Below are 13,835 nucleotides of genomic sequence, written 5' to 3'. Positions count from 1 at the left end.
TTGGCTACAGTGGAAGCTTTCTTCACCATCAGAGGCTTTGTCCTTCAGTCTTATTCTCTGTAAGGAAAGGACCGTGTCAGATCTAGATTTTGTAATTACACCACATAAAATGTAGCCCCAAAGCACCACATTTTGAAGAGTCTTTGTGGGGCTAATTTTATAAACTCTGTGTGTGTGTGTGTGTGTGTGCATAAAAATAAGTATTCCAAAAGCCAGACCATCTGTAATCAATACGTGGTGGAAATAAGACTGAGAAGGAGTCAGGTGACTTGAGTGTGACTCTCCTGATGTGCATTTACTCCCTGACTTACCTGGTGAAGGCACTGCTCTAGATACTTGTGAAACTGACAGCACAAATATGTCATCAAGGAAATGCTTTTCTTTTTTCTCAAGTGTTTGGTTGTCCTGCTGTCTTTTTTAAAGGTCTTCACCTACCTTGAGGTCTTGTCATCTGATAATTGCACGAGATGTTGTAGCTGAAATAGGAACCGAGAAGCTATGAAGAAGGGAAGGGCCATCTACTGAGAGAATTCTGGAAAAGTCTATGATTTTCTGAGCAGAATCCCATGAGATGCCCAGTCTGTTTTGCAGAATCTTCCCTGGAATCAAGTGAAAAAATAGAAACTCCTATACAAATATAATAATATGTATTAATTATGACATCGTGGAGAAACCTGCTAGCCAGACATCTCCCTTTTTCTTGAATCTATATTGAGCTTCTAGAGCTTCCCAGTGTGTGGTTCTGCCTTTGCATTCCTCAGTATTAGTGAGGAAGCCGACTCTCCTGAACTGCACATTGAAAGCTGCTGGGTGTTCCAGCCTTCCCAGCTTAGGGACAGAGATAACAAGGACAGCCATGTGTTTGTCTCTGCAGGTGGCCCTCTGCTGTATGAGAACATCACGTTTGTCTACAACTCAGAGCAGCTGAACGGGACTCAGCGTGTCCTCCTGGATAACGTCCTGTCGGAGGAGCAATGCCGGGAGCTGCACAGCGTGGCCAGTGTGAGGACCGGAAGCCTGATGCTGAGCTGGCCTGGCCTCAGCCTATGAGTGCTTTGATCCTGGGCTTACTTGAAGCCAGGGAACCAGGCCTGAAATACCACTTTCCAAGGACATTGATTGTGGAGGCACTTTCAGAGCCTTTGGGTTGGGTCATTGTAGTTTTGTCCAGATCTGGACGTGGCTGTTGGGTCTGGAAGAGCTAGAGGCTTAATTCCTAGGACTTCAGTATCCAGCATGTGTCCCGCTATGATATGAAGTCATTGGGGAAATGTCTTTATATTTGACAGAAATTAATCAATATATTGGGTTTCCCAAGTGGCATTAGTGGTAAAGAACCTGCATTTCAATGCAAGAGATGTAAGAGAGGATGTTTTGATCCCTGGGTCAGGACAATCCCCTGGAGGAGGGCATGGCAACCCACTTCAGTATTCTTGCCTGGAGAATCCCATGGACAGAGAAGCCTGGCAGGCTATAGTCCATAGGGTCGCACAGAGCCAGACACAAATGAAACGACTTAGCACAGCACAGCACAGTCAATATATTAATTATTTATATTCTAGCTATTTCTACAGCATATGGTGGTGGCATCTGATAATACAAATGTGGGGTGAAAGTTAAGTAAATTTCCCTCTTTTGATCGGAAGAATTACTGATACCAGAATCCTGGAATAAAATGGGGATGGTTCTGACTATTGACTTGGGTTCTCAGTTTTCTGGCAATCAAGGCAGAAAGGGGGTTGTGATGAATCCATAATCATCATTAATAGAGCATCCTGTATTTCGCTTCCAGGGGATCATGCTCGTTGGTGATGGATACAGAGGAAAAACTTCACCCCATACACCCAATGAAAAGTTCGAAGGTGCAACTGTCCTGAAAGCACTCAAAGTAAAGACTTAAACTCTTTTGGATTTAAATTCCCAAGTGTTAATGCAAGATCTTCTAGAAATGCCAGATTCAGGGAAGGGAAGGGTTTAGGATATAGACCTATCAGGTTGTTGAAGGGAGCAAGTATGAAATGACACCTTCATTGTTTCTAATCATTCATTTATCAATCCATTCAGTTATCAACTTACCAAACTCTGTAATTTCCTAAGTTTGCATCTGACAAATAATATACAATACCCTTGTCCTCAAGGAGCTCAAGGTACAATGGTGAAAACATACTCAAGTTATCATTCTGTACTGCTAGAAATGTTTTTAGAAAGGAGTGATGGAAGTGTTCTGAGAGAAAAGAGGGTGATTAGCTTTTAACTTCCGCTCTGTGATTAGGCTTCTTTCAAGGGCTCATTTTCCTAACCCAAACCCACAAGTCTGTCGTAGTATTCCCACAAGCCAACAGAGAGCTGAGCATCCTATATTGGCTTAATGATTTCCTCAATAATTGGCGTCTGATGTCCTCAAGCCCTCCAATCAACCCAGTGGTTTCTAACATTCTTCCTTTTCTTCAGTTTGGTTATGAAGGCCGAGTCCCCCTGAAGAGTGCCCGTCTGTTTTATGACATCAGCGAGAAGGCTCGAAAGATTGTAGAATCCTATTTCATGCTGAACTCAACCCTGTATTTTTCCTATACGCACATGGTCTGCCGCACAGCCCTGTCTGGTGAGATCTCAGAGTCTGAACTTGTTCCCGTTTACTCTCTGTGAAATGAGAAAGAAAACAATGTGGAACAAAGCTCTAGGAATGTGTCAGACTTGATACAGAAGAGTTCTACATTTTTAAAACAAAAAAAGCTTACTCATTCTGATTTTTCCCTTCCCTCTTTTTCTACTTTGCTCTTCCCTAAACTATTAGAAGGCCATCACTCTGCCTGTGTTCCTTTCCAAATCCATTGCTTCTGCTTGTTTCAATCACATTAAAAAAAAAAAAAAAAAACTTTTCTGCTCTAGGTTTCCCTTTTCAGGGTTTCAGAACCTGGAAATTACAGTCCCCATTATGTCCACAAGCATTGAGGGGAAGTGCTTGGAAGATAAAGGAAACATTAAAAGAAATGTTCTTTAAAAAGACAGAGACCTCCTCACTCCCTGGCATCGCTATTTCTTCTCCACGTCTTCTCTTCAACACCCTCCTAAGGAGGAAGGGGCAAAGACTGTCACAGAAGTAGACTTTCCACTTGTGAATTCTCAGCTGCATAAACTCTGTTCTTTTTAACATTGGCATGTTATCCTCAACCTTTTACTGCTGCACACAAAGCACAGCACGTGAAATGCATGGAATTTCCGCATGTATATTTATAGAGAGCTTTCATAGCTGAAGAAGACAGGTGCGACTTGCCTACATTTTTTTACAACGATTTCATATCAAATACAGGATCAGAATCACTTGACTGCGCTTGCCCAGTGCTCTTTAGTCTGCTCTGCCTTCTGACTCCTCAAATTTGCAAGGGACATCATCCATAGGAGAAGACAGATAGATTGTCAGCTTTGCTCTTGGAGGTTATGGCACTCCATCTTTCATGCATCCCTGTTCCCTTTTCTGGCAGGTCAACAGGATAGAAGAAATGACCTCAGTCATCCCATCCATGCTGACAACTGCCTGTTGGATCCAGAGGCCAATGAATGCTGGAAGGAGCCTCCTGCTTACACATTCCGGGACTATAGGTACCACCAGCCCCTGCTTCAAAATAAAACTTTTGCCCAATAATTATCAAAACTCCATGGAAATTAGAAAGCTGATCTGTTTTGCTGTCATCACACTCATCTCGATGAAGCAGAGATGCTCAGATAATTTTCTTAAGCAGCTGCCACACCAGAAGTGCCTTCAGCATGTCGTATTTTTATGTTAAAAATCCCTGCTCATTTTGTTGCATCCTATTTCACAGAACACCCGTTTTGTTTTCATACCAAAAAGTGAAGTTTATGTTTTTTTTTTTCTCACTTGGCTTTCAGTTAAATATATCCTTGTGGTATATGCATCTCATTTTGAGAACAGAGGAGATGCATTTCAACATGCAGAGGGATCTCATCACGTCATTTACCTATGTCTGCGTCTTGTAAATAAGAAACTGGAAACTCAGGAGAAAAAAATGTATTCTTTTATTGAATGATATTGTACTGTGTAAAGGAAAGCATCAGGAGTTGTAGTCACCATGCATATAATGTGTTCATAACTACACTGTGCTCTATACAAAAACGTTTATTGAGCGCCCCCTACCTGCAAGGCTAGGCTACACCCCTTGGAACTCTGCAGCTGCTTAAGGAAAAATTGCGTCCTTCAGAGTTACTAGCATAAAAGAAAAGAAGAGAGTTTTAGATTCTGTGGGCAACATCGAAGAGCTAGATTAAACCTAGTTAGGTTTTACTTTGGAAAGTGATAAAGGTTTGAAATAAGGTTTGAGGTTTGAGATAAGGTTTGAAATATAACTAAAATTTTAACGTAAGAATGAATAAATACTTCCTATATGGCCCTGGGCTTCCCTTGTGGCTCAGCTGATAAACAATCTACCTGCAAAACGGGAGACTTGGGTTGGATCGCTGGGTTGGAAAGATCCCCTGGAGAAGGGAAAGGCTATTACCCACTCCAGAATTCTGGCCTGGAGAATTCCATGGAGTGGGGTCGCAAAGAGTTGGACACGACTGAGCGACTTCCACTTTCACTTTATATGACCCTACATCTGATCTTACTTTTGAAGTTTAGGAAGGTCAATCATTTTCATCTCTAGTTCAGAGGAAACTTACTAATCAGGCCGGTTGGTTCATGTCCAGTGTCCAGTATTCTGCAGTGATGTCGTGCAGGCATATGAGAGGACAAATGGTTTCCCTTTCTTCTTACAGTGCTCTCCTATATATGAATGATGACTTTGAAGGAGGAGAATTCATATTCACTGAAATGGACGCCAAGACTGTGACTGTAAGCAAGTCTATTCTTGCAAATTTATCTAGCATTTTTCAGTCTCACTTTTGCCATTTTCCAAGGGCTGCTGGATTTCAAATATTCCTGATCTTGAGAATTCAAGAGGTGAACAGAGATCCAGTAAATTTATACATCATAAAATGTTAGAAATGGAATCATCAATAAAAATCTTCTTGTTCATTTTACATATGGGTGATTTAAAGAATACTTTTTAAGGACCATATAGTTAGTGTTAGAACCAGAATGTAGCTCTTCAGATTCTTTTTCAAGTAATTTGATGGAGACATAAAAACACCTGATTTTAAATCACCCACTACTAGGATAAGTCACGTGTCTCTACAGATTGACTTTCATGTACCCTGGTGTCCTGTGTGCTTAGAGCGAGCACTGGTCATCATACCCGTCATTATACAAATTACTATATGCGTGTATATATATATATGTATGTATATATATATGTATCAGTTCAGTTCAGTCGCTCAGTCGTGTCCGACTCTTTGCGACCCCATAAATCACAGCACGCCAGGCCTCCCTGTCCATCGCCAACTCCCGGAGTTTACCCAAACTCATGTCCATCGAGTCAGTGATGCCATCCAGCCATCTCATCCTCTGTTGTCCCCTTCTCCTCCTGCCCTCAATCCCTCCCAGCATCAGGGTCTTTTCCAATGAGTCAACTCTTCGCATGAGGTGGCCAAAGTACTGGAGTTTCAGCTTCAGCATCAGTCCTTCCAAGGAACACCCAGAACTGATCTCCTTAAGGATGGACTGGTTGGATCTCCTTGCAGTCCAAGGGACTCTCAAGAGTCTTCTCCAACACCACAGTTCAAAAGCATCAATTCTTTGGTGTTCAGCTTTCTTCATAGTCCAACTCTCACATCCATACATGACCACTGGAAAAACCATAGCCTTGACTAGATGGACCTTTGTTGGCAAAGTAATGTCTCTGCTTTTTAATATGCTATCTAGGTTGGTCATCAGAGAAGGCAATGGCAACCCACTCCAGTACTCTTGCCTAGCAAATCTCATGGATGGAGGAGTCTGGTAGGCTGCAGTCCATGGGGTAGCTAGGAATTGGACACGACTGAGCAACTTCACTTTCACTTTCACTAGGTTGGTCATAACTTTCCTTCTAAGGAGTAAGCCTCTTTTAATTTCATGGCTGCAATCACCATCTGCAGTGATTTTGGAGCCCCCAAAAATAAAGTCTGACATTGTTTTCACTGTTTCCCCAACTATTTCCCATAAAGTGATGGGACTGGATGCCATGATCTTAATTTCTGAATGTTGAGCTTTAAGCCAACCTTTTCATTCTCCTCTTTCACTTTCATCAAGAGGCTCTTTAGTTCTTCTTCAGTTTCTGCCATAAGGGTGGTGTCATCTGCATATCTGAGGTTATTGATATTTCTCCTGGCGATCTTGATTCCAGCTTGTGCTTCTTCCAGCCCAGCATTTCTCATGATGTACTCTGCATATAAGTTAAATAAGTAGGGTGACAATATACAGCCTTGACGTACTCCTTTTCCTATTTGTAGCCAGTCTGTTGTTCCATGTCCAGTTCTAACTGTTGCTTCCTGACCTGCATATAGGTTTCTCAAGAGGCAGGTCAGGTGGTCTGGTATTCCCATCTCTTTCAGAATTTTCCACAGTTTATTGTGATCCACACAGTCAAAGGCTTATATATATGTGTATGTATGTGTGTGTGTGTGTATATATATATATATATATATATATATATATATTCACATAATTATTGTGGTAAGTAAACCTATACTTGAAACTTGATATATATACATTCACACAGACACATATGTGTTACATGTTCACTCTTTTGATGAGATTCTAAACACATCATAATAGACTAAAAATCAAAAGTTAAAGTCAGCCATGATGTTCCTAAATAAACTAATGCCTTTGGAAAACCAGCCTACTGAGCACTTATAAACCATATAGCCAGAATCTTTGGTTTTTAAGTCAAACAGCATGTAGAAAACATGCATGGTGAAAAAATAGAATTTCTGATTGAGAAGATAATTGAATTGTAAATAGATTATGACACATTTCTTTCCTCTCTGCAAAGCTAAAATTACTGAAACATGTATGTGATAAACTTCAAGGATTTTCCATTATATAGGCTATTTCCACAATCTTATGTGAGTTTTATGTATTTTCCTTCATATTTGTACTCTTTTCTCAGTATCATTCATGTCATACCAACTGGGGTTTAAGCAGATGATATAAAAAAAATGCATTATCAAATTTAAAGGGAAAACTTATGGGAATTCTGGCTAAAATTGTCCATAAATATTGATATAATTAAGAAAAATATTCCATGTAGTTTAATATACTGTAATTCAAAAGGTCATGGTGCCTCAAACTTTTTTTTTAATTTTGGTAAAAAGCTTAAATTTTAACATGTCAGCATTTTGATATTTCATGATCTGGGAAATTAAATCAAGACTGGTGATCTGGACTCAGTTTAAATCCTGATACACGACTATCACCTTTTGAAAATCCTCTGTGCAGAACGTATTTGATTTCTGAGCTCTGTTAACAGGTTCAGAAATGCTTACATCTCACCCAATTGGAAAGGGAATCAAACAGGTGGTTGGAAGATTTCTTTGCTTCTACTCCATCTAGTGGCCAAATTTGGAAATGCCCAATGTTTGAAAGTAAACCAGCCGGGAGTACCATGCATAAATCGTTAATTTCATGAATCACTAACATATGTGAATTCACCAGTTTCTGAATGCAAGCTCATTGTAATTTTGCGTTTTAAAGATGTGAAATCAGACACTACTCCTCTTTTAGATATTTATATTTTTAAGATAAAGTTGTAACTATACCAAAAGTACTAATTTAAACAATGTTTTGATGAAAAAGTTCCAAGTTGAGAGATATATTTGCCGAAATAAGTTCTACTTTAGATGAATGCATATGCTGGAGTTTAGGGGCGTTTTGTAGCTAATTAAAATTCTGAGGTAACGAGTGCCAATAACAAAGAGAAATGGGTAGTTTTCCTTTTTACCTCTCCCCTCTTTGATTCTGGAGGGAAAATTGATTTATTTCTGGAGCAGGGAAATAACCCAACTTTTGGCTCCATTAAGAAAATTGTTCTAAATTCTTTACTTTCAAAAAATCTGCAATTTCCTTGGCAGTTCAGTGGTTAGGACTCCCTGTCTGGAACTGGGATTTGATACAGAGGAGCCTGGTGGGCTGCAGTCCATGGGGTCGCTAAGAGTCGGACACGACTGAGCGACTTCACTTTCACTTTTCACTTTCATGCTTTGGAGAAGGAAATGGCAACCCACTCCAGTGTTTTTGCCTTGAGAATCCCAGGGACTGGGGAGCCTGGCGGGCTGCGGTCTACGGGGTCGCACAGAGTCGGACATGACTGAAGCAACTTAGCAGCAGCAGCAGCAGCAGGGAATTAAGGGGCTTCCCAGGGAGCTAGTGGGAAAGCTACTGGGAGGTGGTAAAGCTCCCTGAGAAATGGGTAAAGCTCAGTTCAACAGTACATGAACCGAGAAGTTCCAGATGTTCAAGCTGTATTTAGAAACGGCAGAGGAACCAGAGATCAACTTGCTAAATCCGTTGGATCATAGAAAAAGCAAGAGAGTTCCAGAAAAATATCTACTTCTGCTTTATTGACTACTCCAAAACCTTTGACTGTGTGGATCACGAAAAACTGGAAAATTCTGAAAGAGATGGGAATACCAGACCACCTGACCTGCCTCTTGAGAAATCTGTATGCAGGTCAGGAAACAATAGTTAGAACCAGACATGGAACAATGGACTGGTTCCGAATTGGGAAAGAAGTACGTCAAGGCTGTATATTGTAACCCTGGTTATTTAACTTAAATACAGGGTACATCATGCGAAATGCCAGGCTGGATGAAGCATGAGTTGGAATCAAGATTGCTGGGAGAAATATCAATAACCTCAAATATGCAGATGACACCACCCTTATAGCAGAGAGCGAAGCGGAACTAAAGAGCCTCTTGATGAAAGTAAAAGAGGAGAGGGAAAAAGCTGGCTTAAAACCCAACATTCAAAAAACGAAGATCATGTCATCCGGTCCCATCACTTCATGGGACATAGATGGGGAAACAGTGGAAATGTGACAGACTTTATTTTCTTGGGCTGTAGAATCACTGAAGATGGTGACTGCAGCCATGAAATAAAAAGACACTTGCTCCTTGAAAGAAAAGCTATGACCAACCTAGACAGCATATTAAAAAGCAGAGACATTTCTCTGCCAACAAAGGTCCATCTAGTCAAAGCTATGGTTTTTCCAGTAGTCACGTATGGATGTGAGAGTAGGACCATAAAGAAAGTTGAGCACCAAAGAAGTGATGCCTTCAAACGGTGGTGTTGGAGAAGACACTTGAGAGTCCCTTAGACAGTGAGGAAATCAAGCCAGTCATTCCTAAAGGAAATCAGTCGTGAATATTCATTGGAAGGACTGATGCTGAAGCCTAAGCTCCAATACCTTGGCCATCTGATGTGAAGAGACAACTCTTTAGGAAAGCCCCTGATACTGGGAAAGATTGAAGGCAGGAGGAGAAGGGGACGACAGAGGATGAGATGGTTGGATGGCATCATCAACTCGATGGACATGAGTTTGACCAAGCTCCAGGAGTTGGTGATGAAAAGGGAAGCCTGGCATGCTGGAGTCCATGGGGTTGCAAAGAATTGAACACAACAGAGCAGGAGAACTGAACTAAGTGGTAAAGAACCCGCCTGCCAATTCAGAAGATGTAAGAGACACGGGTTTGACCCCTGGATAGGGAAGATCCCTTGGAGGAGGGCATGACAATCCACTCCAGTATTGTTGCCTGGAGAATCACATGAACATAGGAGCCTGGCAGGCTACAGTCCATAGGGTTGCAAATAAGCACAACTGAAGTGACTTAGCAGCATGCACATACAAGTAACTAAGATCCTGCAAGCTGTGTGGTGTAGCCAAAAAACATTAGAAGAAAAATCTGGAAGTTGTGTAAATACTGGATGGTGGCTTAAGATTTACATTTATTCAAGACAAATACAGCACAGAGCCTTCTCTGACTTTAATCATCAGTTAGATATAAAGCAAAAGGAACTTTCTTTTATCATACTTGGAAAAAACATGGATTATTTTCAACAGCAGTATATTTGTGAAACACAATTATTTAGGAATTTTAGTTTCTCTGTGCAAGTTTGAAAAAGATAAAATCTAATGAGTTCCATTTGCTTCATGAAAAACTAAACTCAGTGAGGCTGTGTTCCAAAAGTGTGTTTATAATCATTTAGCTAAACTTCAGAATACACTTTCTCATAGAAGCCACATTATCAGTGGAGCTTGTTTATTTCTTCACATACCTGATTTATGACAGGTCATTCTCTCCATGTGATGAGGTTAGTCCTTTGTCACCCCACGCACCTATAACCAATGCCAATGGCTTCAAGCAATTGATAGCTTCTTCTCCTAAGCTTTCCCGGAGTCCTTCATGTGTAAACACACTTTCAATTCTTCCATCAGAGACAAAGCATTAAGTTGTCCCCATGCCCTCTCTTTAGAACTGTAAGATGCTGATGCCAAGACTCTATAATCACACAGAAGCAATAGCAACCACATGTGGATAAGTGAGTCCTGACCAGAACCAGGGGATGAGCAGCTCAGAAAACTTAAAAGTAGATCCTAAAGTCATGTATATAGGAAGGCTTTCCTGTCCTGCCTCATTTGCTTCAAGTATCAGTGATTTTGCTGTTTCTATGTAGGAATTCCTCCTCCAGAAACACAAAATCAGATTGATACTAAAGGCACCAGTAACTAGGAAACTCTAAATTTACATCAGAAAGTTACTTTGACTTTGATAAAGCTGATTAAGAAAAACGACTCTCTCTAGCAAAGACAAATCACTCCTCAATTATTGAGAATAGAGGAGTAACCAGAAAAGTGACTATGTTTTCCTGCTCTTCCCTTTCACACACACACACACACACACACACACACACACACCTGGGTCTCAGGATTTTTCACTTCTCCACTTACTTTTGACCTTCCACTTGTTGGCACACAGTCTGGGAGTACTTAAGTTAGTTAACATTCAAGAATTTCAGGAAATTTTCCAACTATTATTCCTGAAGCTGCCGGTGAGAAAACTTAGCCATTGAATTTTATGGTGAAGGGAACCAAAGGTTCTTCTATGGGCATCTATCAACTCAAGTCAATTCAGAAAATAGCTAATTAGAATGGGTCCATCTTATCAAATAGTCCAACAATTGGTACCACTTTCCTGCTTTTATTTCTAAGCTGTACTATGGAATAAGTCTGGTTTCTATGTTTCTCAAGAAAGAAAAATGAACTCTGCTTAGATCAGACACTTTAAACATGAAAGCAAGACCCCTAAAAATCCCATTACTTCAGCTTATTTAGTTTAGGGAGCCTGTTTGCTTGATCTAAGCAGTGCTTCTTTCCCTTATACCTTGTTCTCCCTAATCAACTCCACCTGAGCCATGCACAAGCTTGGAAGGACTGTGCCAATCATTTCCGAGCCCTAGAGGCTATGGAATGGGTCACCCAAAGGAGTGATGTGTTCTCATCACTAGGGGTATAAAAGTATTGGCTGAGGACTCCAGGGCAGGAATATTGTAACAGGAATTAAAATAGCAACTAAGATTAGACTTGAATTTTTAAAACTTTTTATTTTGAAAAATCCACAAACATGAATGCACCATTAAGGAATTAGAAAGGGTGCATCACTACCTAGGCTTTCCAGCTGACACAGTGGTAAAGAATCTGCCTGCCAATGCAGGAGACACAAGGAGACGCAGGTTCCATCCCTGGGTCCAGAAGATCCCCTGGAGGAAGAATGGCAACATGTTCCAGTATTCTTATCTGGAAAAGTCTATGGACAGAGGAGCCTAGTGGGCTACAGTCCCTGGGGTTGCAAAGAGTCACACCCAACTGAGCATACACACCACTACCTAGATCAATTGTAATAATTACAAGCACCCCAGATTTCCCCATGATTTGTTTTTGTCATTCCACAAATATTAAATGTATATTTACTTAGGCTGTGCTGGTACTAAAATTAGAGAGATGAATTAAAAGAGAAAGCCTTTGCTGTCAAGGCGTTTGCCAGCCACCAACACAGCACGTATTGAACAGTTACCACGTGCCATGGACTGTGATGACCATTTTACCTGATAACTTTATTTCCTGAATTAGGTATTATTTTGACCTTATCTTTGTCTTATAGATCAGGAAGTTGGAAACAGTCTATGTCTTCTTCAGCCCCAGGATTCCATCGTTCTTTGACAAAACTTGACTCAAGTAATTGAGTAGAAGGATAGAGAAGGGGGGTTGTAGGAATGTTCACAGTATTCAAATTGAGAGTCATATTTTCACTTTCTTTCTCAGGCCTCTATAAAACCAAAGTGTGGGCGCATGATCAGCTTCTCGTCTGGAGGAGAGAACCCACATGGGGTGAAGGCAGTCACCAAGGGCCAGAGGTGTGCTGTGGCTCTGTGGTTTACCTTGGACCCACTTTATAGAGAATTGGTGAGTTTCTGACCCCTCGCCCTCAGAAAGTCAATGAGACACCCTATAGAACTGCTTCACGAACTAATTGATCTGAAAATTCTTATGAGCTGATTCATAGCCCTTCAGCAATCTTAGAGATCATGGGGGAAAAAACTTTTACAGAATCCTTTCTGTCTGCTTTCCAGTACTGGCCCTGTTTTCCAAGCAAGAACACATTTTCTTAATCAGATCCATGACTTAGCAATTACACATCTGATTTTTGCACTGTAAGTTTTAGGAAAAGGGGCTAAGAATGCAGCTCTTGATCAGATGGGTTTTTATAAGTGAATGTTTGCAGAAATAGACATCTCAGTGATATTCAGCACTCTCCTAAATTAGTCCGGAGCTTATTAACAAATTGTAGCATCCGGAAAGAGCAATCATTTTCCACTGGTCACCAAGAAGACTGATTTGTTGTCTCAACAAACCCTTAAAAAGTTCACTGAATCATTCATGAAACACTTATCAAAGACAATGAGGGGACATGAACATTTATTATTTACTACTATTGAGTTAAATATTAAAATATTTTTATTGTCTTAGAAGTGACTGAGGACAATTAGGCTGGATAAGAGACTATGATCTCACCCTTCTGGATGTTCGGAGCAGAGGTTATAGTGTTTGTAAATCTGCCCAGGTGACACTTGTGGTAAAGAACCCACCTGCCAATGCAGGAGACATAAGAGACCTGGATTTGATCCCTGGGTTGGGAGGATCCCCTGGTGGAGGGCATAGCAACCCACTCCAGTATTCTTGCCTGGAAAGTCTCATGGACAGAAGAGCCTAGTGGGCTATAGGCCATAAGGTCGCAAAGAGTTGGACATGACTGAAATGACTTAGCAGGCACAGCACATGAAGCTATAGAGGAATGAATTAAATCCTATAGATACAGCCCCTGGGAGGAATATCTAGGCTCAACATAAGGAATAACTTTCAAACCAACTCCACCATTTGGTAGAATTCTCTTCTTTGGAGGCACAGAGTTACTTGTCACTGGATGACTCTAATCATAGCCTCAGCAACTTCTTGGCATGGAAAGCTGAGCCTGAACCTGAATCTTCATGGCAGGGGCTAAACCAAGTGACTGCAAAGTCTCCTCCAGCCTTGAGTCTTAATGAAGCTATGAAATTCTAGTCTTTAAACCGGCATGCGAACCAGTTTTCCTCTTTAGATCCCTAAATTGGATCCAATTGCATCAGAAACAGTTTAAAATGAATTTCTCTTTCTTATATATTACTTTTGCCATCCAAACCTAACTCAGTTTTTAGGCCTCATTTCTAAACATTCTGTCACATGTTTCACAAATGTTTATAAAAGATCTACTGTGTGCTTGGAAAACTACACTAGGTGGGCATTAGGGGTACATGATTGAACAAGGCAGAGCTTTGACCACAAGGAGCTTGGAGAGGCCACAGGAAA

At 40.8% G+C, this 13,835-nt stretch overlaps 1 protein-coding gene across 2 annotated transcripts in view; it reads left to right on the top strand.

Moving 5' to 3' along the window:
• Positions 1–13,835, top strand: part of P3H2 (prolyl 3-hydroxylase 2) — a 177,834-nt gene that overhangs the window by 156,664 nt on the left and 7,335 nt on the right. For both annotated transcript variants that reach the window (XM_086319406.1, XM_086319412.1), the window contains exons 9-14: positions 875–1,002; positions 1,793–1,888; positions 2,452–2,602; positions 3,483–3,600; positions 4,774–4,849; positions 12,255–12,395. In XM_086319406.1, coding sequence (XP_086175532.1) covers positions 875–1,002; positions 1,793–1,888; positions 2,452–2,602; positions 3,483–3,600; positions 4,774–4,849; positions 12,255–12,395 — 710 coding nt within the window. The remainder of the gene's footprint in view (positions 1–874; positions 1,003–1,792; positions 1,889–2,451; positions 2,603–3,482; positions 3,601–4,773; positions 4,850–12,254; positions 12,396–13,835) is intronic.

This window comes from Bos grunniens, chromosome 1 (assembly GCF_055505025.1).
Source record: "Bos grunniens cultivar Pamir isolate PY7600 chromosome 1, Bosgru_T2T1.0, whole genome shotgun sequence".
In the NCBI taxonomy this organism is placed as follows: Eukaryota; Metazoa; Chordata; class Mammalia; order Artiodactyla; family Bovidae; genus Bos; species Bos grunniens.
This window is presented reverse-complemented; position numbering and strand designations above follow the sequence as displayed.